At 43.9% G+C, this 23,749-nt stretch overlaps 1 protein-coding gene across 4 annotated transcripts in view; it reads left to right on the plus strand.

The window, feature by feature from the left end:
• The window catches only part of LOC138516883 (E3 ubiquitin-protein ligase TRIM39-like), a 364,781-nt gene that overhangs the window by 300,196 nt on the left and 40,836 nt on the right, over nucleotides 1-23,749 (plus strand). For all 4 annotated transcript variants that reach the window (XM_069632333.1, XM_069632331.1, XM_069632332.1 and 1 more), the window contains 2 exons: nucleotides 15,388-15,408; nucleotides 15,513-15,539. In XM_069632333.1, coding sequence (XP_069488434.1) covers nucleotides 15,388-15,408; nucleotides 15,513-15,539 — 48 coding nt within the window. The remainder of the gene's footprint in view (nucleotides 1-15,387; nucleotides 15,409-15,512; nucleotides 15,540-23,749) is intronic.

A 23,749-nucleotide genomic window follows, 5' to 3' on the forward strand; every position in this document is an offset into this window, starting at 1 on the left:
AATCCATCTAATTCATGAAGGTTTTAGGAGCCTCATCCCTGGGTGTCTGGTAGTTCAAATAAAATGATCACTATTCTGGGAGCATTGGTGCCCTAAATCTCAGCTCGTGTTTTGGTAGCCCAGGACCTCTGCACTGGCTCTCATAGGTATGGCCTTCACACTGAGCCACAGCCCAACTCGCATTTGGCCACTCACTTTCTGTGTGTGTGATTGTGTGTGATTGTGTGTGTGTCTGTGTGTGATCGTGTGTGTGTGTGATCGTGGGTGTGTGATTGTGTGATCAAACCGAAGAGAAGGCCATGTTGTTCTAGGCCTGCAAGTCTTCAGGCCTACTCCCAAATACGGTGTTAGTTCATGTTATGGGTGTCATGTGTATGCAATATATTCTACCTAGCACTACTCAAAGTGCATCGTTAGTTCCAATTGAATATATGTGTATGAGCCTCTACAATACACATGTCCCCATCCATTTACTGCTGGGTAAATGGATGGGGGCATGTGTATTGTAGAGGCTTTACACAAGGATCCGGCCTCCTCCTGTGCCCACCTTTATGCATTTCCCAAGTGTTAATAGATTTTGTGCAATCTGAATTATTTGGGAGGGCCTAGATCTGGACGTGCATCCGAACACTATGACAAGGAAAACTAACTCTGAAGAAGAAATTTGAGGACAAGAAGCATCAGGACCACAGAGAAGGGCTTTGAGGAAGGACTATGATGAACAAATAGGATGGAAGTCTATGTCAAAGGTGTTGAACTAGGACAAAGGACTGTGGTGAAGTAGAAGGACAATAATAAAGTATCTTTATGAATGAGAATAACTAGGATGAAATACTATGATGATGAAAAAGGAATATGACTAGGAACAGGCGAACGGCTTTGTTCTTTGTCATATTAGCTCATGAAAGACTGAGCAAAAGAGAAGGACTTTGATGAAAGTGAAGAGCTTCGAGGACAAATACTATGGACTATGATGAAAGACTTTGACAGAGGAGGAATATGTTAAAGCTTGATATTATTATTATTATTTTTTTTCCAAAAAAATAGAATACTTCTTTTACAATTACATTATGTGAACAATAAACCATTGAAATATGTAAACAATTTCTTAAGTAACATAAGAAAGCTATCAGCTTGATTTTTCAATTAACCAAAATAATAGCAATCTAATAACATTCTAGCTAAAAGAGTAGAGATAGTTTGTTATCCTGACCATCATCTTCATAACTTATTTATACTTTTTGGGTACCTGCAGATCTAGTTTTTTTAAGTACCTTATTGGGGCTAAATTTAGCGATATCTTCTGCGCATTCAAAATAATTTCCCACATATCTTGCTGAGATATTTGGAAATCACAAAAAAATGTATTAAAACATTCACGTCTTAGAACTTTCAAGCTATTACACTCAACAATTAGATGTTTCAAAGTTTCTCTATGTTCAGCTGTGTAACAGCATAAAGCATTAAGGCATTCCGGGATACTATTGCTTTTAGTGAGGTCAAAACTAGTTCATAATGAAATAATTGATTCAGAAAAGAGATGGGGATAGGAAGTAATGCTTTCCAAAAGTAGCCTTCAAGAAGGTTCCAATAATGGTGGCTCTTGGGTTGCTTGGCATGGGCACCATATTTCACCACCGGCACCACTTTGCCTTTATAAAATTTTAGTATGGGGATGTAGGAAAATTTCCTTTATCTTGTTTGCACCATTTGTACTTGCGATACCAATGCCTGAATTTTGTACTGCAAGTAATTTTTATAAGGAACTTCAGTTTTTGTGTTGCATACCACTTGACCCAAATATTTGTACTCATGTATTATTTCCATACTCATCCCGCCAGCTGTCCACTTGAAAGAGTGTGTGGGTTTTTTGTTTAAACATTGCCATTTCATGATATTAGACTTAGATTTATTGAAAGCATATTGTCTTTAGTATACCTAGTTAAATTTGACAACTGCCTTTGTAGGTCAAACTGAGTACGATCAATAATAACAAGATCATCTGCATAAAATAAATGTGCAATTGAATGATATCCTAATTTTGGAGAAAAAGTGTTTGGATTATGAAACAATGAAATCATGGGCCTCATTCCGAGTTTGGAGGTAGCCATGGTGCTATTAGCGCCATGGCTGCCTCCAAATCCGGGTCTGGGTCCGGTCTGGCTGAATGGGGACTTACTGGGTCATTCCGACCTTGGAGGACCTGGTAAATCCCCATTCAGTAGACCATTCCCCTTTCCCATTTGAGCCCCCATAGGAATGGGGAAGGTGCTAATAACGGGCCCGCAAATAGCGGGCCCATTATTAGCGCCAGGTCCCTTAGCGGGACCCACTAAGGATGTATGGTCTGACCACACGTCCTTTGCAGGTCCCGCTAAGGGACCTCAGAATTGGGCGGTAAGGGTTTACCGGCACCGGCATCATTACCGGTGCCCGTTAACCCTTACCGCCCAACTCGGAATGAGGCCCCATATCTTTAATGTAAAATGTAAATAACGTAGCTGCCAATATACAGAGTTGCTTGAGGACACGGTTGGTGAAAATTGGTTACGATAAAAGCCTGTGTTCAGTCAATTTAATCTGAATTGATGTGTCTGAATAAAACTGTTGCAGTGTGTGTAAGATGTAATCAAGGCATCCTGCCTCAGATAACCATTCCCACAGTATTTTCCAAGATATGGAGTCAAAAGCGACTCTAAAGTCAATGAACGCTAGGTAAACCAGATAATTATAAATTTGAGCTTGTTTTTTTAATGTGGTCAAGACTATAAGGTTTATTGCAGTGCCTAGACCAGGCACAAACCCGAATTGATGAGGGTCGATCAAGTTTGAAGATACTAGCCACTTATTTAAATCCTTCAGGATTAATCTGCATATAGTTTGCCCCGTATGTCCAGGAGGGCTAATGGCCTAATTTGATGGGAGAATCCTGTCACCTTTTTTAAATATTGGTACAAGAATTGATTTTTACCAAGTATCTGGAATCATAGCTGTTTTGGAAATACTATTGAACACTAAATATAAAATGGCGGACCATTCGCCTGGATTAGCCTTTAATGCTGAATTTGATAACCCATCGGCCCCAGGAGCTCTTGACGTACTCAGTTTTTTTAATGTGCGGTTTTATGTCTAATTGGCCAAACATTAATGAACCCCAGTCAGCTAGAAGAGAGGTGGAACTGGCTGTATAATCAGAGTCTGCATAAATGTTTCTGTAATACGATACCCAAGCAGCTTCAGATAGTGAATTTAGCATCAAAGGCACGTTGCTCTTATTAGCGTCATCTTTCAATAGCTTCTAAAATAACTTGCTAGATTTAGCAGCTAAAGCTGTCAATATGCGTTCATTTTCTTCCTGTTTTTCTTAGCCTTATACTGGGCAGCAAAGTTTCGGAATTTTGGGCACATATTCTCTTGTGTTCAGAGAACGCTCTTATATTTAGTTGTCTTAGCACTTTTTGCCTTATGTATGGGATGATCACACATATGTTTGTGTTTGTAAGATATGCGCATACCTTTTTTTCTGATTTGCAACAAATAACATAAGTGAATGTGTGTAATCTGGGACCATCTTAATAGTAGAGCAAACATCCTCAGTTCTAAGCTTGTCCAAAAGACAAATCAGCTTTGGAGCTGTCCAACTGATTCTATTCTGGCCCTGCGATAAGGAAAGTTGATGCTTATAGTACTGACCTGTTCCAACAGAAGCTTTCACCATGGTGATTAGAATATTGTGATCACTTTGACGAGATCTGATCACTTTAAAATTAAGGACATAAGACAAGGCTAACTCAGAGATGAAAGCATAATCAAGTATGGCAGTAGATTTTTCTCTTTGCCGCATTGAATTGGGTGGATCATCATCTTTAAAGCTTCCATTGAGCAATGCTAGATTTCGCTCTTTTATTAGATTTAGCCATCATTTTGTTTTTGGCGGTGCCAAAGCTCTCTTTTGCTTAAAATCACCTGCTATTAAGAGTGTATAGTTCTCCCGATCGCAAGCTACCTGATCTAATAGTTGAGTTACGTGCTTAACAAAAATTCATCATCATCCAAGAGTGCAGGATTCCAATAAACATTCAATATAGTGATTTGTGAGACTATCGAGTTGCATTCATCACCCATGCTCATGAAAAATTAACCATCACTTCAGCGTTTTAGGAAATCGATCAAAACATGTCTTTTCAATAAATTGTAATCATTCACCTGTCCACGCAACCCCTCCTTCACAGTTCACCAACGTATTCATTATATGATCTCATCCATGCTCCTGAAAAATGTTTATACCGTAATATCCTGTAATGGCCTGGCATTGTAACCTGAGTCCTGAAAAATGGACATATTGTAATATTCTGTAATATACTGGCATTGTACCCTACTTCTACCCTGTAACCAGATAATTAAGCTTCCTGTAATCTACGCCTTGATACCTCTGGGTTTGGCCGTATAACAAATGTAATAAATAAAAATAAAATAATAAATGCTAGGTTTGACCAACTGTAAACATGGGTGAGGAGAGGACCAAGGGGTGAGGTTCCCTTTTAGTTATTTTTTAATGGCGAGCAAAAGCCAAGCCATAGGTCTCCCTCTTGCTTACTTGATTGCCGGTATCCAGAAGATATCGTAGTTGGGCCATATTGGATACACAGAGAGCCAGGTTTCCTACAGTATTATTATATCATATGCAACTAGATGATGTGAGTCATTAAGATCGACAAGATGAGCAAACCCTCTGGTATTCCACACTGCAATCGAATATTGCGATATAGACTTTTCCTGGCATTAATGTTTTGGCACGATTTTTTTTTGTCCTTAAGGGCATTTGTAAGCCAAGCCCACGATACTTGATCTTTTTTACAATCCTTATTTGGTGAACTTGGCAAACTTGAGTCATCATAAACAGAGTGAGAATCATAATTTTAATTTGTGTGTTTAGGGTGGTCTTCCTTAAAGCTTACAATTCTGTTGGTGGCACCACAAGCCACACAACTAGCAAGCTCCTTATTTAGTGATCTGGAGAGCTGTTTTATATATTTGAAAGAGACAGTGTAACCGCTTTCTTTTCTAATGCGTCGCTTTCACTCCAGATACATTCTCTCACAATTTGTGAGGGAACCCTCAGAGATACAGTATCCAGTTTGCGAGATCTTAAGTATTGAACACCCGCAATGTCTCGGGATTCCACTGTCCTAAGATTTGTTATTTGTTCAAATACTGTTAGAATAGTGGTCCTATTCGAGAATGGATCCACACGTTTTCTATCCTTCATCAAGAGAGTTAAGTTGTCTTGTACCTCAATTAAGTTCGTGCTATTTGTTGTTGATTGGTATATGTGAGTTTTTTTACTTTTTAATTTATACTTAGGATCAACCCATGCGATCTTTGCAGGTATTTCCGGACTTTTAGCTCTAACATCTAGACTGGTTTGTAAACATATAGATAACACTCCGTCAAGCTTGTTAGCGATATCCGGATTTAATTTGATAGGGACAGCAGGACCCCATTTACCATTAATAAATGTGACCATTCTCTTTCGCTCCATAGTTAAGAATGTTTACATAAATGTGACTTGCCTCTATACATTACTACTTATGTCATCCGCTCTACCGCCTCACCAAGCTCGTTTTCTTCAATAATATCGGGCAATGTGGAGATGGAATATGTTGAGCAATTTAGTTGGTCATTTGCATCTTCAGGTTTATCTGTCCCTATATTTTGAAGTTGTTCATTTCCCAAATCGTTTGTCTTTTTTAGATTTATTTTTGTTTTTATTTTTATTTGATTTGGGTGGAGTTGTTAAGGCATGTTTTAATATGGGTTTTAGGAAGTTTCCCTCTAAGGTCTTGATTTTTTTTCTTTTTTTCTTTTGCCTAGTGGAGTTTTTTGTTGTTTTAGCTCATGATTTAACCTCACCTTACTCTTCTTTTTTGTGTGCGTGGTTTAAAAACTTCGAAGAATTGTTCTTGTGGAGCACCTACAGGCTCACACATGGCATCTTGTGTATAGGAGATGTTAACCACGAATAACTGATGTAGAACATTACACTCAGTCATAGTGTTGACATTATTTGATTCATGCAGAGGTGCGTTATTTACTAAACTAATTTCAATAACATCCATCTGAGCCATTCTATCAAATTGCAGTTCAGACACAGGAACACTCAAAATAGTTGCAGGCATACAGTTCTTCGTCTCTTTGATGGATGCCGCTAGAGCATCCAATTTCCCAACGATATTCACAAAAAAATGTTGTTGGCTATCAGATTTTTTTCACAGAGCCTCGTATAATATGATTGAAGTATAACACTGTTGTTGAGAGCAATTCATATAGATTAATTGTTTGTTGGTTGGAGTTGTTTGAGCCCGAAGAATTGTTGCAGAGTAGGCTTCACAAATGACAAACTGGTAACAACAGACGAGTTAGCAGAAGAACTTGGCGAATCAGGGTATAAGATTGGTGAGCGAGATGAATGAAACACCTGCGGAGACGCAGGTTCACCCAATTGAGTCTCAGGAAGCATTTGATCCACAGTGTGAGGAGGCCGATCGCGATGGACAGAGGGTTCTGCTCCGCGCCTCACATCCAAGGGATACGCTGATCCAGGAATATCTTCAGCAACTGGTCCACAGTGACTGTGGCAGGTGACTTACAGGAGGATTGCGTGGAGATATTATCTTCATGTGACCAACAGGTGTGTCCTTGTTTAGTCTTTCTTTGCAGGTTATATCACTCGGCCGTACAGTGGCCACAAGCCAAGGGGAGTTGAGTGACTTAACAGCTTATAAATATAACAATGGGACATTGGGGCTATCCCTCTTGTGTAATTGGACATGATGGCGTAAAGGAGGGCCAAGCGATTTTAGAGGCTCAATGGTAGCAGCTCTGATAGGCACAATGCAGTCTATGTTTGCAGATTGAGTCAGCTGGGCGAGCCAGACTGCATCGGAAAGTGAAGCAGAAGCTGCTGCAACAGTGTCAAAGTCAGAGGACAGGATTTGCGAATTCACTGTGACTTCTAAAGGTTGCAGAGCGGAGGACGGAATGACAGGAGCATAATAGGCTCTGATGTCAGAGCCCAGTGATTTCGATCTAGTTAACTTCCTATTAGCTTCAATACAAACGCAGTGACTAACGCCGTCGGGGGTCATATAATTAGATGGAATGACGGAAGGCATTATCAAGAAGGGCGTATGATGCCTATAGGAATGCAGGGCACCATGAACACGAGGAGCAAGTAGAAGCAACACTTTTGTATAGGCAGACTTACAGTGAGATCCGGCAGCAGGTGTAATCAGGCAGGGTGAGGAGGAGGCTGCACGGCTGCTCAGCTGAAGAGCCGAACAGCACTCCCAGAGCACTCGCACGATGCGCCCGCGCACGTGTATATGTAGTGCACACTGGGAAGGGGGCGGGGCTCACTTTTGCCACCGCAATGTTGAAGGAAATAGCACAGGTAATGCCACAACGTGATGTAGTCCAGGTAGTGCTTTGCAATAAGCAAAATCCAGTCGAGTATCCCGGGAGCCTCCCCCAGCTGCAACAGCACTCACAGAGCACTCACACGATGCACGCTCTGGTGAAGCTATGTGATGAAGCACTGTTAGTTATAGGCTGCAAAGCACCATTTTGTGTGCATACTCCAAAGATGCAGCTGATATTGTGTTTACTAACATCAAGTGCAGGCTACATTGATGGGACTGAAGCTGTGTATTAACCTCTGTAGCTGCTAATAGGCAGAAGAAAAGGAAGCATGTGAGACCAGTGTGCGTTTTGGCAGCATTTTACATGTGTATTAATATGCACCTGATTTGAGCATGTCTATGTTTTTAAAACCGTGAACATGGTTTACAGCATTTTTCCATTCATTAAATGAGGGTGCAGCATCGCCACTGTGGATAAATAGATTGATTTGGCAGTGATGTAAGTTTGTTTTAAGGGACACTAATGTTTAGATTGATTGTAGTTTGTGGAATATTTGATGTATACATTGTTGGGTGAATTCCTACTGCTTTTTAAGAGAACATTTAGGCCAGATTATCTAACATTCGCACATTAACATTAAAATCTAGGCCAAACCAAACGTGATGCCGACTTTAGCCAAAGCCTCAGTGGCTCCTGGAACCCATGCAACTGAACCAATGGCAGAATTAAGTAGCCCGGGCAATTCTGAGTACCTTATGGGTTGTCACTAAGAAAATCTACTTTGGGGAGCAAGCCAGTATTCCTGTTTTTGCATTGCCATAGGTATTCTATGGGTGTAAAGTCCTCTCCTTTGTCTGGTGGAATTGGTGTAATTCTGAACAATTATCCCTACTAGGGTAACACCTAGTGGGATGACATTGATACCTCTAAAAGCTTTTCACTTACCCTTGAAACTCTTTTATAGTTTTTGGGGTTATGGTTACAAGCTATTGGCTTTGCCAAGCTTGTTCTGGTATACTTTCAAGACTTGCTCAGATATCTAGACATGTTACTCTGTTGGCCTACTTACCTAGTAGAGATGGACTGTTCTAGCTACAGGGACCCTATGATTATAAGACTTTTTATATTGTTTAGGATTTAAATGCATTGTTTTTCCACTTTACTGCTTACTGTTTTCTTTGTTTCCTTAATTTTAACTGCTTTTATTGTAATGTATAGGTGATATTATTTTTAGATCACCAACTGTGTACCTGTCTATGTTTATAGGTGTGTTTTGGTGATAACTGCTTTACTTTTACTTGACTAATTAGGCCTAATACGTTTGTATATTTTTGTACTCCTGTGTTGCTTATTTTATTTGTTAGCCACTTGTGCCAGTAACTGTATTAAAAACACCACTCCATATATCCTAAAGTCTGCCTTACTGCTCATCTCTGTTACCTTGAGTTAGAAGGGTTTTTCAATGTCAGTACCTGTGGTAGGCTTTGGAAAAGTGACTCTAGGGATAGCAAGGTTTTCACAACCCCAGTTGAGCTTAACCACTCTGTTAAAAGAGCTTAAGAAGCGCTGTAAGGCTGTACTAAGCATGAAGTGAAGACCAGCACATGTTAGTGTTAGCGAGATATATCATTTTTATGCTTCATCTCCTCTCCTAGTGAAACTTCTAGCACTTTTTTTTTAAATATACCCGTTTATTGTTTTCAAATTAAACACAAAACAAAGCAAACAAAATTGCCAAAACTTGGTTGCATAATGTCAAGAATATCACATTGTCCAGCACAAAGTCGAAAGGCAGCAATACCTAATGGTAACACACGTTGTCTCCCTTATTCGTCTCCAACCCCCCACCCCCTCCCACACTTAGCGGAATTTCCGCAGGCAGCCTCTGGCGTTGTAAATTCGTCTTTCCAGGGATGCACATCTGTCAACCTCTGCAGCCCAGCGGCTCAGACTTGTTTTGTCTGAAGAGCCCCACATTGCTGCTATGAGCCTCTTCCTCAACCCCAAAGTTATGGCGAGGAACGTCCTTTCATGTCTGGAGAACTCCACTTCCCCCAAATCCCCAATAGCACCAGTTCCGGATCTTGTGGAACTTGAGACCCCAGCCCCCGGATAGCCTACGCATGCATTTCTTTCAGAAGTCCCGAATGGATTCACAACTCCACAGCATGTGGAAAAAGTTGCCGTCAGCCTTCCCTCATTTCAGGCTCACCCCACTGTCAACCACCCCCCATCGTGCCATTGCTGTGAGTCTCCTGGACTCCCCCGGGTCGAGGCACCCAAGAGACTCAAAGTGAAAGCCGCCACAGTCAGAAATACAATGTTCTTATATTTGAAAATGCCGCACGAAAACCGCAGCATTTACAAATACAACAAAGTTGTATTTCTGACTGCGGCAGCTTTCACTTTGATTCTCCTGGGCTCCCCCGGGTCGGAATGAGAAGGTGATGTGGGGATCATTGCCAAAGGGTAAAAGGAGAAAGCAAAGGAGGAAATGGGTTTGCCTAAAATGTAGGTTTGGAGAGGGAAGAGAAGGGGGCCTTGAGTTACTACAACAGGTAGTGGAGTGCTATCAAAGAGTGCATTCCAAGATGTGGAGATGGATAGTTTAGTGAAGTAGGAAGTAATCCAGAGGTGAGCAGTGTCCTGCGTTCCTCGGTTATTCTGGCAAGAGAGGGGTAGCTCTCAGCATCTAAGTTTGGTTGAGGAGAATGACAATGTTAGAGAATTTAGTGTGGTGAGCAGATGTGAGGGAAGTTGGGAGACATGGTTAAGCGCGGTTTCATATGAGTGGTGGCTGTGAAACCCTGACTGACAGGAGTGAGATTATTGTATTCCCATTGAAAACCACATGTGCAATAGCTTTTGAGTAGTGGCGGTGAGATACAGGTTGATTGTTAGCAGGATTGTTTGGGGTAGCTGCTGGCTTCTTATGTAGTGTGAAGTTGTGATTTTAAAGCAATTGGGGACCGCCCCAGAGGAGAGTGAGTGAAAGAAGAGAGAGAACAGGTATGAGCAGATTATAAGGACTATTTCTTCGATATTGGTTATGATGACATGGAAGGGTGGATGTACCAATGTAAAGCGAGGCTGGAGACTCTTCATTTAATAGGTGCCTGTAGATATCTATATATATGAATGTGCTTCATTGTGACCTGGATGGAGGGCTGCCGATAAGGGAGTAAGTCCCTCATAAAGCTAAAGAACATATATACCAGGTTAACAATAGAAGCAGATCTGGGCAGAGCTTGATGCCCTTGTTACTTTTAAAAGACTAAAGGCATAGGACAGCTTTACACATAGTCACACCATTGACTATCAAATGCCATGTGGAGAGTAAAGGCCATTCTGTGAAATATATCCATTCAAACACAAGAGGCATTTATGTAAGATGTTCATAGCAATGATACATCTTTCTGACCTGTGTCAACCCCAGAACTTTGCTGGTGGGTTATTTTTACATATACCTCGGTGAATGGGAACTTTTTTCCACACCCAGAGTCTTTTACTCTTTTTATGGATGTCATTTTTAAGACTCACCATAGTGTATTTTTAATGTTATCCTTTTTGACAACTCTTGACACATATTGCCTATTGTTGCTGTGTTGCCCTTGGGGCTCCCCTTTTAACTTTCTCTGGCTTACCTTGTAAGAACTACAGTTCCTTATGCTACAAAGGATCTTTTATTCCTATCACATTTGATTAGGTGAAACCAGCAACACCCCACCTTATGTAGAGTGCTGGGGAGATGCAATGTCTCCCCTTTCTCCTTTTAACTGTAACATTTATGTTACAAAGACAAACTTACCTTTAATGGCCGGTCGCAGTGAACCTTTTTATTAATTCCGTGCAGCCCCGGTAAAGGCACCCATGGGTGCTCATTTTACCAAAATGGCCCCTGTCTTCTTTTTTCGCCATTTCAGTGTTCCTTTTCCTTTCTTATTCCTTCCTCTGACATCCAGGGTGCGAAAATCCTTTGTGTTAACTTCATCTTTGGCGGGAATCGTGTTGATTTCCCTCCCAGGTTCTAGAGTGTCTGGAAAGGCAGGAAGCAAGGGAAGAGTCCAGAGCTCTGCAGCCCTTTGTCTACCGCCTTGCCTGAAAGGGAACACCACCCAGTGGGGGGTTGGCTGTCCTGATTGGACAGACAAGAAAATAGGGAACTAGGTGCACACCATAAGGTTGCTGATTTACTGAAAGAATGAATTAGGAGACAGCATAGCTGGTTTAAAGGTATAGAGGTGCACGGGAGGAAATAAAGCCATGGCACAACGGCTCAATATACACATGTAAGAGAAGAAAAGGAACCTGGTATGGGTCCCTCCCGTCCCATGTACACTAACATGTATCCACCTAAATAGGTAGTAATAAAGAGACAGCCCCTTTCTGTAAAATGCAGGGAGAGAATGCAGAGGTTGTGCTGTAGTTCCTGATAAAAACTCAAGTCAACCACTGGAACCAAAACAAAGAGGATGATGAAGGAAACGCGGCTGAGACGATGTCCAGCTACCGGAGAGCCTGCTGTGTAACCAGAGCCTGCTGTAGCCCTTCCTTCCAATCGACCTCGGTATCCCCAAACAGACGACCCTGACCCAGAGCCTGGTGACACCCACTACACTCAAGAAGACCTGCATTTTGAGCCATCCCACCCCGTGCTGCGACCTTGCGGTGCTGCAATACCACAAAACCCTGGGACTTCCAGCCGTTTTGTGGGGCACGGTCTTCCGAATTCCGAATTCCGAATCTTGCTTATACTTTGTGGGCAACCTGCTGGACCTCCAGAAACGTGAATCGAGTTCAAAGAGTGCCCTCACCAGAGTGCTGGACCTTGCAAACGACAAGAATCCAGCCAGCAATATTCTGTCTTCTGTGCTCCTGAAAAGGCGGTAAATCCACAGAGCCAAGTCCAGCCACGAAGAAACCCTTGCCTGAATCCTTCTGTGAAGATCTTTGCTCGAAAAGCCCACCCAGGGTCCTGTCTTCTGTCCTCCTGACAAGGAATGCAGTGCCTGGGTTTTTTGGCTACAGATCCTGAAGTCCACCTGATGCACAATCTTCTTCTGTGCTGGCTTGGGTATTGACTTACCTTAAGTCTCTTGTGATTCCTGTATAGTTTTGGGGTATTTTCTGTAATTGGGAGACCTCTTGTCCAGTTCACCCAGGCCCACTGCTGGAATCAACCTAGGGTGTATTCTCTGTGGTCCCTGGACCCTCAACTAACTCTAAAGTAGGATACTTACTTGTTTGAACAGTCTTCCTCTGGAACTCTGGACTTTGCATGCAACTGAGCCCTATCTCACCCTGCCTACAGCTGGCCTCTAGACCGCTAGGGTCCCTCTTCTGCCTCTGAGAGTACTCATGTACTAGAATTGGGAAGGGCTGGATACTTTGAGGGGTCTGCCTTGAAAGGCAAAACAAGTTTTGAAAAGTGTACTTACTTGTAAATTAGTTAGTTGGTAACTTTAAACTCTCACAAAGGGCCTCATTACGAGTATGGAGGTAGCCATGGTGCTATTAGCGCCATGGCTGCCTCCATACCGGGCTCCAATACCGGGTTCCTGCAATGAGGAATTACCGGGTCATTCTGACATTGGAGGACCCGGTAATTCCTCCTTGCAGGAACCCATCCCCATTCCCATTTGAGCCCCATGTAATAACAGGCACATTACGAATGGCCAGTTATTAGCTCCCTCTTTCCCTCGCGGGACCCGGAAAGGACGTCTGGTTTTACCAGATGTCTGTCCCGGGTCCCGCAAAGGGAACCCCGTAATAGGCGCTCCTGTAATGAAGGGTTCCGGTCCCGTACAGGCACCCTTCATTACGGGAGCGCCAGGGTCGTAATGGGGCCCAAAGTTATTACTTACCTTACATATGTACTGCCATTCTGAAAAGTATATATAGGATTTACTTAGCTTGAATAAGCTGTGTGCTTTCTTAAATAAGTATTCTCAAAGTCTTACTTTCCTTAGAAACTGTCTCGCCATTCTAACAGAAAGTAGATAAGTTAAGTTACTCACCTGTGAATTGGGCTCCCCTCTTCTCAAAAGTAATGCTGTTGGTTTCACTTTATTATTCCTGTTAGGATAATTGAATATTACACCTGAAAGTCCAACTCCCCTAGGATAACTGTGTTATCCTGAATCAGAGTTATAGATTTGTACTGTTCCTAGAATAAGTGTTCCACTATTCAGAAAAGTATATTGTCCAGTTGATTTACTAAGTGATGTCTTGCTGAGCATCACGGTATAACTGACTGGGTCTGCTACCCTTGTATTACTGAAAAGTAATCTGAAAGTACCTTATGGTTTTACTCCCCAAGAATAGGTGTGAGTCAGTCAGTCAGTCAGTCAGGTCAGTCGTTTTTCATAGAAACAAGCTGGGGGTAGCTCTCTGTCTTCGGCTGGTGCCTCCCTCTGGAACAGCCTCCCTGCCACTCTATAACTTGGGGAGAACCATCTCCTGTTCCGCAAAAACCTCAAGACCTTCCTCTTTGCTTCTTCCTTCGCCCACCCTCTCCCCTGCTGATCTGTTCTCTTCTGGCACTGTGGACCTGGCCACCCTCTGTCAGCCGGGCTCAGGAACCTGCTCGCCCTAGCACCTGCACTGCCTCCGGGCCACCCCTTGCACTGGGGTCTGTATCTGTACCCATACAGTCCCCCATTGTTCTTCCTGCACTTATCAGTCCTACCCTGTCTGCTTCCTTAAACCTAGCACTTTCAAATTGCTGGCTGCACTAACACTGTTTGTTGCCTTTATTATTTATTTATTATTTTTCTGTTTCTGCTCCACACTTTCCACTTCTCCCCCTTCCATGCACTTTTCCCCTCCCCTTCTCCCATGCACTTTCACATTCTCAATATCACTGGGCATAGTTCGAACATTGTTTTGTTCTACCTTGTTCCCTCCCTTGCCTTGTCGTGCTCTGAAACACTTCGTGTACGAGCGCGATAGAAATAAAATATCATATCATACCTATACTAAATGCGTTTGATAAGGTCTGACTTCCCTCGAATTGCTGTTAGATTTCTGAATAAGGTCTATGCTTTGGACTGTGAACTTTAAAGTATAGTTTTGTGTTTTTATAATGCGTTTATATGATCTGCGATAGTACTTATTTACCCAAGATTTACCTTGGTCTACTTGTATTTAAATAAACCCTTTATTTTTACAATACATAGGGCCTCATTACGAATATGGAGGTAGCCATAGTGCTATTAGCGCCGTGGCTGCCTCCATACCGAACTCCAATACGGGGTTCCTGCAATGAGGAATTACCGGGTCATTCCTACATTCGAGGACCCGGTAATTCCTCCTTGCAGGAACCCATCCCCATTCCCATTTGAGCCCACATAGGGTTCAATGGGAATGGAGAGGGAGGTAATAATGGGCACATTACGAATGGCCCGTTATTAGCTCCCTCTTCCCCTCGCGGGACCCGGAAAGGATGTCTGGTTTCACCAGACATCTGTTCCGGGTCCCGTAAAGGGAACCTCGTTATAGGCGCTCCCGTAATGAAGGGTGCCGGTCCCGTACCGGCACCCTTCCTTACGGGAGCGCCACCCTTGTAATGAGATCTATAGTGTTTCAGAGTTTCTTTGGACCATATGTGTGCTACAATTTCTTTGTACTTTGTACTAACAGAGGATATAAAGAGAATAGAATGGAAAGGGTGCTTAACAGAGGGTCACAGCTTCCCACCCCTTGAGAGCCAATGAATGGGATGAAATGGGGGCTGGACATAGGGGGGCCCCTCTATACACCCTTCAAACACCTAATAGCAAATAGCATGAAAAGAATAAAAACAAGATGGGACAATGTGATACATTCAATGCACTTGTGGACAAAATAAACGGGGGTGGGGTTGTAATTAGCATGACTTTATCAGTATAACTTGGGTAGTTACAGCAATGTATTTACAAAAGCAACTTTTGTGGTTCTAATAACCAATTTGTTTTTTCAATGCAGAAAAGATGACAGCAGAACTGGGTAAGTTCCTGGAAATTGGTAATATACGTTTTAATTTGACTGATTAGTTTTTCTCGTTGCTGTCCATCATTTCACTGACTTTGTATATATTTTCTTGATTTCAGAGTTCAGAGGTCTCAAATCCTTCAAAAGTAAGTACAATTGATCTAAATGGACAATCCCACACTCTACACCCCACCGTTGGTGAAACGCACAACACTGCGATTAATTGCGCTTTTTTTACGGGTTCCCACAGTTGTGTTTCTTCCTGTGACAGCTGTGCCTAGTCAGAATGGACATTCATTATTTGCTAAATGAAAGCTCCTATCAAATACATGGCGGTCACATTTTAGTGAGATGTATGCTTAGAAAGGTCGAGGATGCAATCTGGGAACTGGGTGCTGGAAAAGCCCCTGACAAAATCCCTATCGACCTCTATCTACAAGGACGAGATTTCAATCTGGGCACCAGCTCTTTGCCATGTTTATCATTTGATTCTTGAAGCCGGCGAGATCCCCACAATGTGGCTAGAGGCAGAAATTGTCCATATTTATAAAAAAAGGTGACAGGACCCACCCTGGGAATTATAGACCTATCTCCCTGCTAGATTCTGCGTGGAAAGTATTTGCAAACGTGTTGCTTGTGTATTTACAGCAATGGGCTAGTGATAGTGATGCCATTATTCATCTACAGGCTGGATTCCAGTGTGGAGTGAACCCAGTAGATCAGTGCTACAGGCTTGCTCTAATCCTTGCTAAATATGTCACTCTCAGCTGGGTCAAAGTTTATGCCATATTCGTTGACCTACGGACAGCTTTTGACTGTGTCCCACAAACATTAATAAGGGGCCTTATTTTCCCTTCATATCAACAAGCTTATTGAAGTGTTAATGGTTAAATAGTTGAGTGCTCTAATCCCCAAAATTGGGATAAGACAGGTTCCCTGTGTTCTTTGCGGATGACGTAGTGATCCTGTCTACCTCTCCCATGGGTCTTAGACCTAATTTGGCTATCTTTATCCGGTAATGCAAATAGATGCGCCACAATTTAAATATTGGTAAGACGAAATCTATGGTCCTCAGGCACAGCCTTTGGAAACGCCCTAAATTGAACATCGAAGTTGACGGCCTCCTTCTGGAGCAGGTAACCATATGATTATTTGGGAACAAAAATTCACGGGGTGCCTGGGCTGGACTAGCCACCATCGTCAAGCAGCAGTAACCCTGGATAAATAGTGTGGCGGCATCAAGAGGTTTTTGAATTCCCATGGTAGAGGAGCAATCTTCCCCACCTTGCATCTCTAGAGCGCACAAGCAACATCAGTGGCTTTATATGTCAGTGAGCTGTGGAGACATACGAGGTCGTCACCTTGGGTTTGGCTGAAAACAACTTTTTAAGGGCCCTTTTAATGCTTCCTCCAGGTGTGCCCATGGCTTCAATAAAATGGGAATGCAACATGCAGCCCGTTGCTGCAACCATCTAATAAAAACCATTGCTGTATTGGATACGCATTTGAGCAAATCCAAATTTATTTAGATCACTGGCAACTTTGTAAAAGGAACGTTATGTTTAAGTTGCACAAGCAAAAACCTATGCAATTGAATGGACAACCGTTGCTATAGGGACGTTATGGTTAAAGGTAAAAACGAAAAAAAAAACGAAATTCGAGACTACATTTGATACAGCTTTGGAGTTGTTCAGAGTCTATGAGCATCTGTACCAAAGATTTAGTGAAGCAAGTGAGCCACGAGGTCAATGCAGTTGGTATGCATGAAACTTAGCACGGGTTATTGGTACTTAAGTACAAAACCAGCTCCAGGCTATGAGGCTTATTTGGAAGTAATCAGATCAGGGCACGCACGTGGCCTTTATATCCTATTGCGAACCAACTGTCTAAACGTTCAGCTTCCAGAATCAGACATTTATACAGCAACCCATACACAACTTCTGCAAAGTCTCCCTGCAGTTTACAGAACGGAGCGGGTTGCTCCCCAAACGGAACTGGTTCTTTTCAGGCGCACCAGATGACAAATGGCTGCAGAGTTTCAGACTCCTCCCTCACTTCTGCCTACACAGACACTCTGGAGCCTCGGTGGGAAACACTAAAGGTTCCCGCTGAAGACAATCCTTCAACTAGGACCTCACCCACCTAGGACCACAGAAGAAGACCCTAGAAAGGACAAGAACACTACAAATGGCGAAAAAAGAAGGAAGCCACCATTTTAGCAGAATGGTGACCCTTCTGTGCATTACCGCAGCTGATTTGACAGCCTACAGGTGTTTTTAAAACAAAAGGCATACACGTAGATCCGCTGCCACCAGTCATAAGAGTTAGCAAGGTACAGTAACAGAAATGTTACAGGGTCCGTGAGAAAGGGGATACCATGTAACATAAGGTGGGGTGTGCTGGTATCACATATAAAATGTAAAGGGGATGGAAATCCCTCTCTACCCCTGGGAACAGTAGTTCCCCCAATGTACATCAAGAGAAAATACAACGGAAAGCCCAACGGGCAACCCAGCAACACTGCATACAAAGTGCTGTATGCTGCCATGGGAAAATGCATTAAGCCCAAAAGTTATATGGAACTATAAATCCAAAGATAAATTATGGCGAGACATGAAAACGTCACCCATAAAAAGTGTAAAAGACATGGTGAGTGGGTAAAACATTCCCACTCACCCAGGAACATAGAAAAATCAACAAATCTAGCAGAATGTTCGGGGGTTTCAGAGCGATCTCCAGACTGGTTTCCAGAAAAGAAAAAAGGCACCATGGGCCAAGGTTTTAGACTGTTTTTAATGATTCAGATATGTGTCTCAATCAAGGAGATGAACTGTATGCTGTTTTTGTTGTCCTCAAGACAGCCTTTTATGGTGTCTCGAGGGAAATGCTTGGGCAAGTCCTGAGGAAGAAGAATGCCCCAGATCCTAGGGCATTTGATCACTATAAAAAAGGCCCTGCATCATAATAATAAAGCTGCAGTAAGATATGGTTTAGGGGCAAGATAACAGACACCTTTGACGTGTTAAAGGGTGTTGGGCAAGGATGTGTTCTTGCCGCCACTTGTTTTGTATTTATGTAGAAGAGATCATTGCAGCACTGATGAGAGACTGTTTAGACTGTCCCAACATGGGAAGGAATAAATATCCTGCGTTGTTTTATGCTGACGGCGCAGTTATTTTGTCCACTTCTCTGCAAGGTTTAAAACACAACATAGGCCTCTTTGTAAAAGAAATGTGAGGAACTCAAACTTTAACTGAATATAGGTAAAATAAAGGTGCTTGTTTTTAGGGCTTTATTCTCTAACTATTCTAAAGTACACATATCTGTGGGTGATTGCCTCCTGGAACAAGTGCAATTTTATGATATTTTGTGGTTTAATCAGAATGGGTCATGTGTCACGCACCTGGTTAGGGCTTGCACTGCCTTAGCGAAATGTAGCGGCGCACACAGGAATTTCTTCTGTAGACATGGTAGAGGCACCATGCTACCCCTGCCTCACTATATGGTGTAGAACTCTGGGGTTATGCAAATGTTACCAACCTGGGAAATGTAGAAAATAAACATCAAAAAGGTTTGATCCAAGTTCCCACTCGCTCACTTAACTCACTTCTCCATCTTGAACTCGATATCTGCCCAATCAGGGATCGAGTCACTCTGCTCCCAGTTCTATCCTGGGTGTGTGTGTGGTATACTGAAGGATTGGGCAAATACCGGGATGCTTGAGTTTGCAAGAGGGGAGAAGTGTACCTTGGTTTGCCCATGTGAAAGGAATGCTGTACAATATGGGTGAAGTAGATTTATGGGAGAACCCTGAAAACATTGTGGGCACAGATTCTCAAAGATTGAAGAGCAAATCTATTATTGCTTCCAGGAGTAGAATGCTAGAGGTGGCAAGCATGCTGAAATCAGGTCCAGGTTATCTGGCATGCAAATGAAACTTCGGGCCTGAGGAGTGCATGGACTACATCAGCTCACTGTACGCAAAAACCCTGTACATCAGTTTTAGAATGGGCACTTTACATGTTGCAAGTGTTACAAATTCCTATTCCGTGGAGGGGTCAAGTGTGTGCCCTCTCTGTGGTACGAGTAAGGGGACACCTGTACACTTTATACTGGTATGCAACGTGTTGAAACCTGTCCAAGTATACTATTTGCGAACTCTACTGAGGGATGCTGGTACTCGCACCTCACAAGCTGCATTTGACTTCTGTAAAAGTACTGCTCACCAGTAAAATTGTGTGTAGCTAAATATGTTTAAATGGCTTGGGCTTGCTGAATACAATTGTGTGCTAGATCAGTCGTTGTGCCATAGCCAAACCTAGTAGTTGACGATGCACAAAGAATGATATAATGGGCTGCGAGTATACTCTCCTTTGCTTTATTTTAACATCCCATGTCATATAAACTGATTTGTCTCAGCATTACTACTAAATGAACCTCATTATGTGTTTGCCGGTACAGTAACAAAGGTACCGGTAAGCTTGCCAGTACCGTTGTTACCGTACTGGCAAACTATGAGGTCTGCTTGCGGGTGCCTTTTCGCCCACCAGGTCTGACATGGCGGGCGGGCGGACCGGCACCTGCAAGCAGACATGTCGGATGCACCTGCACCATTCTGAATGGTGCCGGTGCATCCGGCCTCCCCATTCCCATTCAGCCATAATGGGCTGAATGGGAATGGGGAGCATTTTTTTCTGGCGCCCGGGAATGGGCAATTACCAGGTCTGGCGGGGCCGTAATGACCCGGTAATTGCCCATTTCTAGGTGAAAAAAAAATAATACCGCCCTCCGGTCTCACAATGAGGCCCAATGTATGACTATGGGCCTCATTACGACTTTGGAGGCAGCCATGGCGCTATTAGCTATTAGCGCCATGGCTGCCTCCAAAATCGGGTCCGGGTTCCCTGAATGGGGAATTACCGGGCTATTCCGAGTTTGGAGGGCCCGGTAATTTCTCCCTCAGGGAATCCCGGGCCCGGACCTTCCCCATTCCCATTTGAGCCCCCATAGGGCTCAATGGGAATGGGAGCGGGAGTTAACCAACGAGCCGATTACGACCGGCCCGTTGTTGGCTCCCTGGTCTCCTCGCGGGACCCGGTAAAGACGCCTGGTTTTACCAGGCATCCTTACCGGGTCCCGCGAGGGGACCTCGTAATCTTGCAGAATGGGTTTAACGGGTCCGCTTCCATTAGCTGAGGCCGTTAACCCATTCCGCAAAGGTCGTAATGAGGACCCATGTTTATTGTTCATGGCTTTGTTGAGTGAAACTGTGCGTCAAGGTAATCAACTAAAAAGAAAATGTATTTATGATAAAATGCCTGAAGATGGCCATAAAGTGGTATTAGGGCTGAGAGTATACTCTCCCTAACTTTTTTAATCTCGCCCTTCAATTTGCATATTAGATTGTTTAATGTTTTTCTGTGATTATGTCCTGAATCTGTAATTATATTGCTGGGCTCATTTAAATTTTTGTGTGATTGTACAACAAGCTTTGCTGGATTTTTTATTGCTGAATAAAGTGAACATTTGATTTGGAGTTAGATTTAGCACATAAATGAAAATCCAAACTAACAGGGACACTGGAAGGGATTTCTCCACAGCAGCAGAGTGGAAAGGCTCTCAGCAAAGTATTCTTTGTAGTTTCTCGTAGCTGTGTGGTTTTGGCACCTTTTTTGAAGACATGAAATGAAGAACAGTTATCACCCAGTCGATTCAGGATGCTATCTCGTTCCAGCCCTTGGTGGAGAAGACATCAAGGCGCGGAAATCTTGTCTCTGGAGATCCAGCCAGAGTTGACCAAAGTTTCAGTAGGCTTACACTGGATGGCGGTTTGCAGCCCTGGATGGTTGCAGCTCGTTGTGAGATGGTGTGATATGCAGGTTGTCTCAGGGCTGATTGGTCATCGTCTTCGGAGCTCCTCTGTCGCATGGAAGAAAGGGTCTGCACAGTAACGGTTACTCAGCAGGGCTGTGGCAATCGCTGGAAGTTGCTGCAGAGATCTTCTCTTCTTCCTCTTTGGATTTGGTTCCAGTGGTCAACCCAGGTCTGTGCACCAGGAATCCAGCCTCTTGTCTAGGAGCTCAGCCGATCAGCACTCATGCTACATTCAAATTCTGGGGGGGTGGCTGTCTAGATAGAACTGGTTCCAGGCAGGTATGCCAGAAGAGAAAGACCAGCAGAGTTTCCGGATCCTCCCCTGCTTCCTGTCCTCACAGACACACTGGGCCTCATTAGAAGGTTGGAGGTAACCATGCCGCTTTTAGCGGCATGGTTGCATCCATACCGGAATCCGGGCCCGGGTTCCTTGAATGAGGAATTACCGGGCCATCGCAACCTTGGCAGACCCGGTAATTCCCCGTCTGAGGAACCCGGACCCGGTCCATCCCCATTCCCATTCGAGCCCCCATAGGGCTCAATGAGAATGGGGATGGAGGTAACAACGGGCCCGTTAATGACGGGCCCGTTGCTAGCTCCCTTGTCCCCTCGCGGGCGCCGGTAAGGACGCCTGGTTTTTCCAGGCACCCATTGCGGGTCCCGCGAGGAGATCTCGTAATAGGGCGGAATGGGTTTACCGGCACCTTTACCGGTGCCGGTAAACCCATTCCGCCAACCTTATAGTGAGGGCCACTGCTGCTTTGGCGGGCTGTCCCAAGGACTCCCACTGAAGACAAAAGCCAAACAAAGGCCTCACACACCCTGCACGGTAGAAGAAGGAATAAGAAAGAACAAGCAACCAAAAAATGGCGACAAAAGAAAGGGTATGCAGTAATTTTGTCGAATGGATAATAATGAACAACATTAAGGTCTAAACATTTTTAACGAAAGAAATGTCGAATTTTTTTCTTAAATATATTTCTGATGCTTGTGAATCTGCTTAGAATCCCATGCTGTGCATATACTCCGACATCTAGTGGTAATGGCGGAGTATTGCATCTTGTCTTTCGAGGATGGAAAGGGGGACATCGACATGGGCATGCTTGTAACATTTTCCTAACATGACGTGTAGTGTACCCAAAATCCCTCACGTGTCGTGGTACCTCAGATGATTTTTTCCGCCCAGTTAGCTGGTCGCCCTATACGGAGCTCGTACATTGCAAGATTATAACTGCTTTGTCCACGACCAATGGTCATTTAGTCTTTGACCTTTCACCATTGACCCTACGCCGAAGAACCCTATGGATTTCTGCAGCTGGTGCATCGGTCGACGCTGTCGACCGCGTGGCCTCAGCCCTCCGGCCAGGCCTATACACTAAGGAGAGTGGGGTCCCAGGGTTTGATTCTTTCTAGAATGCATTTCCTTTTCCCACCTCTTTTTCCTTCTGGTCTTGCTGTCACCCTTTACCTCAACTATGGAGAGGACTGCATTTAAGTTTTGCCCGTGCTGCAGCGGCAAGTGCCCGTGGAAGGACACTCACCGAAAGTGTAACAAGTGTCTGCCTCGTGATCATGACGAGCGATCCTGCAAGTCTTGCTAACTTTTTTGTCCAACAACGCTAAAAGATCAGTGGACAAAGCGGTGGGCGGCCTACGCCATGCAGACCGAGAGCGGTTCTCCCATTGGCGCAGGCGCCTCGATTGATGAGGATTAAAACGGCAGCCATGGCTCTGATGTGGAGGCCATTGACCTTCCCGCGCAACCATTAGATTCCCTGACAGGCAGCCCACTGGTGCTACTATGGGTAGACAACATCCTAACAACAGGGGCACACCCGCACCAAAAAAGGAAAAGTACACAACCTCACACGCTTCCTCAACATATGCGTCGAGGAAGCAACATACACCAATGGGCCCGTCGAAAGTTTCGACGAAGCCCACCGATCCTCCTGATCGGCCGGCCTCCCCTCAACCATCATCACGGCTTGCGTCCGGGCATTCCACCCATAAGGGCGTCTCCACCAAACAACACGTGTCAGCGCCAAGGGTTTCTGCGGCGTCGCAAACCTCGACAAGGGGTTCGGCGGCAAATAAATCTAAAGACACGTCCAAACGTCGAGGGGAGAATTCAGAAGGGACACTGCCCCTCTCCAACGCTATGGCTGATAAATATAGACCTCATAGGGACCCCTGTCTTCCAGAACAGCCCTTGCCCCCTCCAGAACCCTCTGGTTCATCTCTATGGACCAGAGTAAGGTTTCGAGGTTATATGGACAAACTTTCAAAGTTTGTTGACTTCTCTGAGAAATGTATTACCCCAAAAAGACCTAGGGAGGAGGATTCCTGACCTGCTCTTTCAAAAGTCCAAAAACTTTCCAGTACATTTCCCCAGGAAGAGGTTTTAGAATTCTCAGAACCTGAAGATCTCTGTGAGATCCCCTCCGGTCAGGAAGAAAATCCTTTTGAGGAGACACCACACCAG

Source organism: Ambystoma mexicanum, chromosome 6q (genome assembly GCF_040938575.1).
Source record: "Ambystoma mexicanum isolate Mex_15411 chromosome 6q, UKY_AmexF1_1, whole genome shotgun sequence".
Lineage (NCBI taxonomy): Eukaryota > Metazoa > Chordata > Amphibia > Caudata > Ambystomatidae > Ambystoma > Ambystoma mexicanum.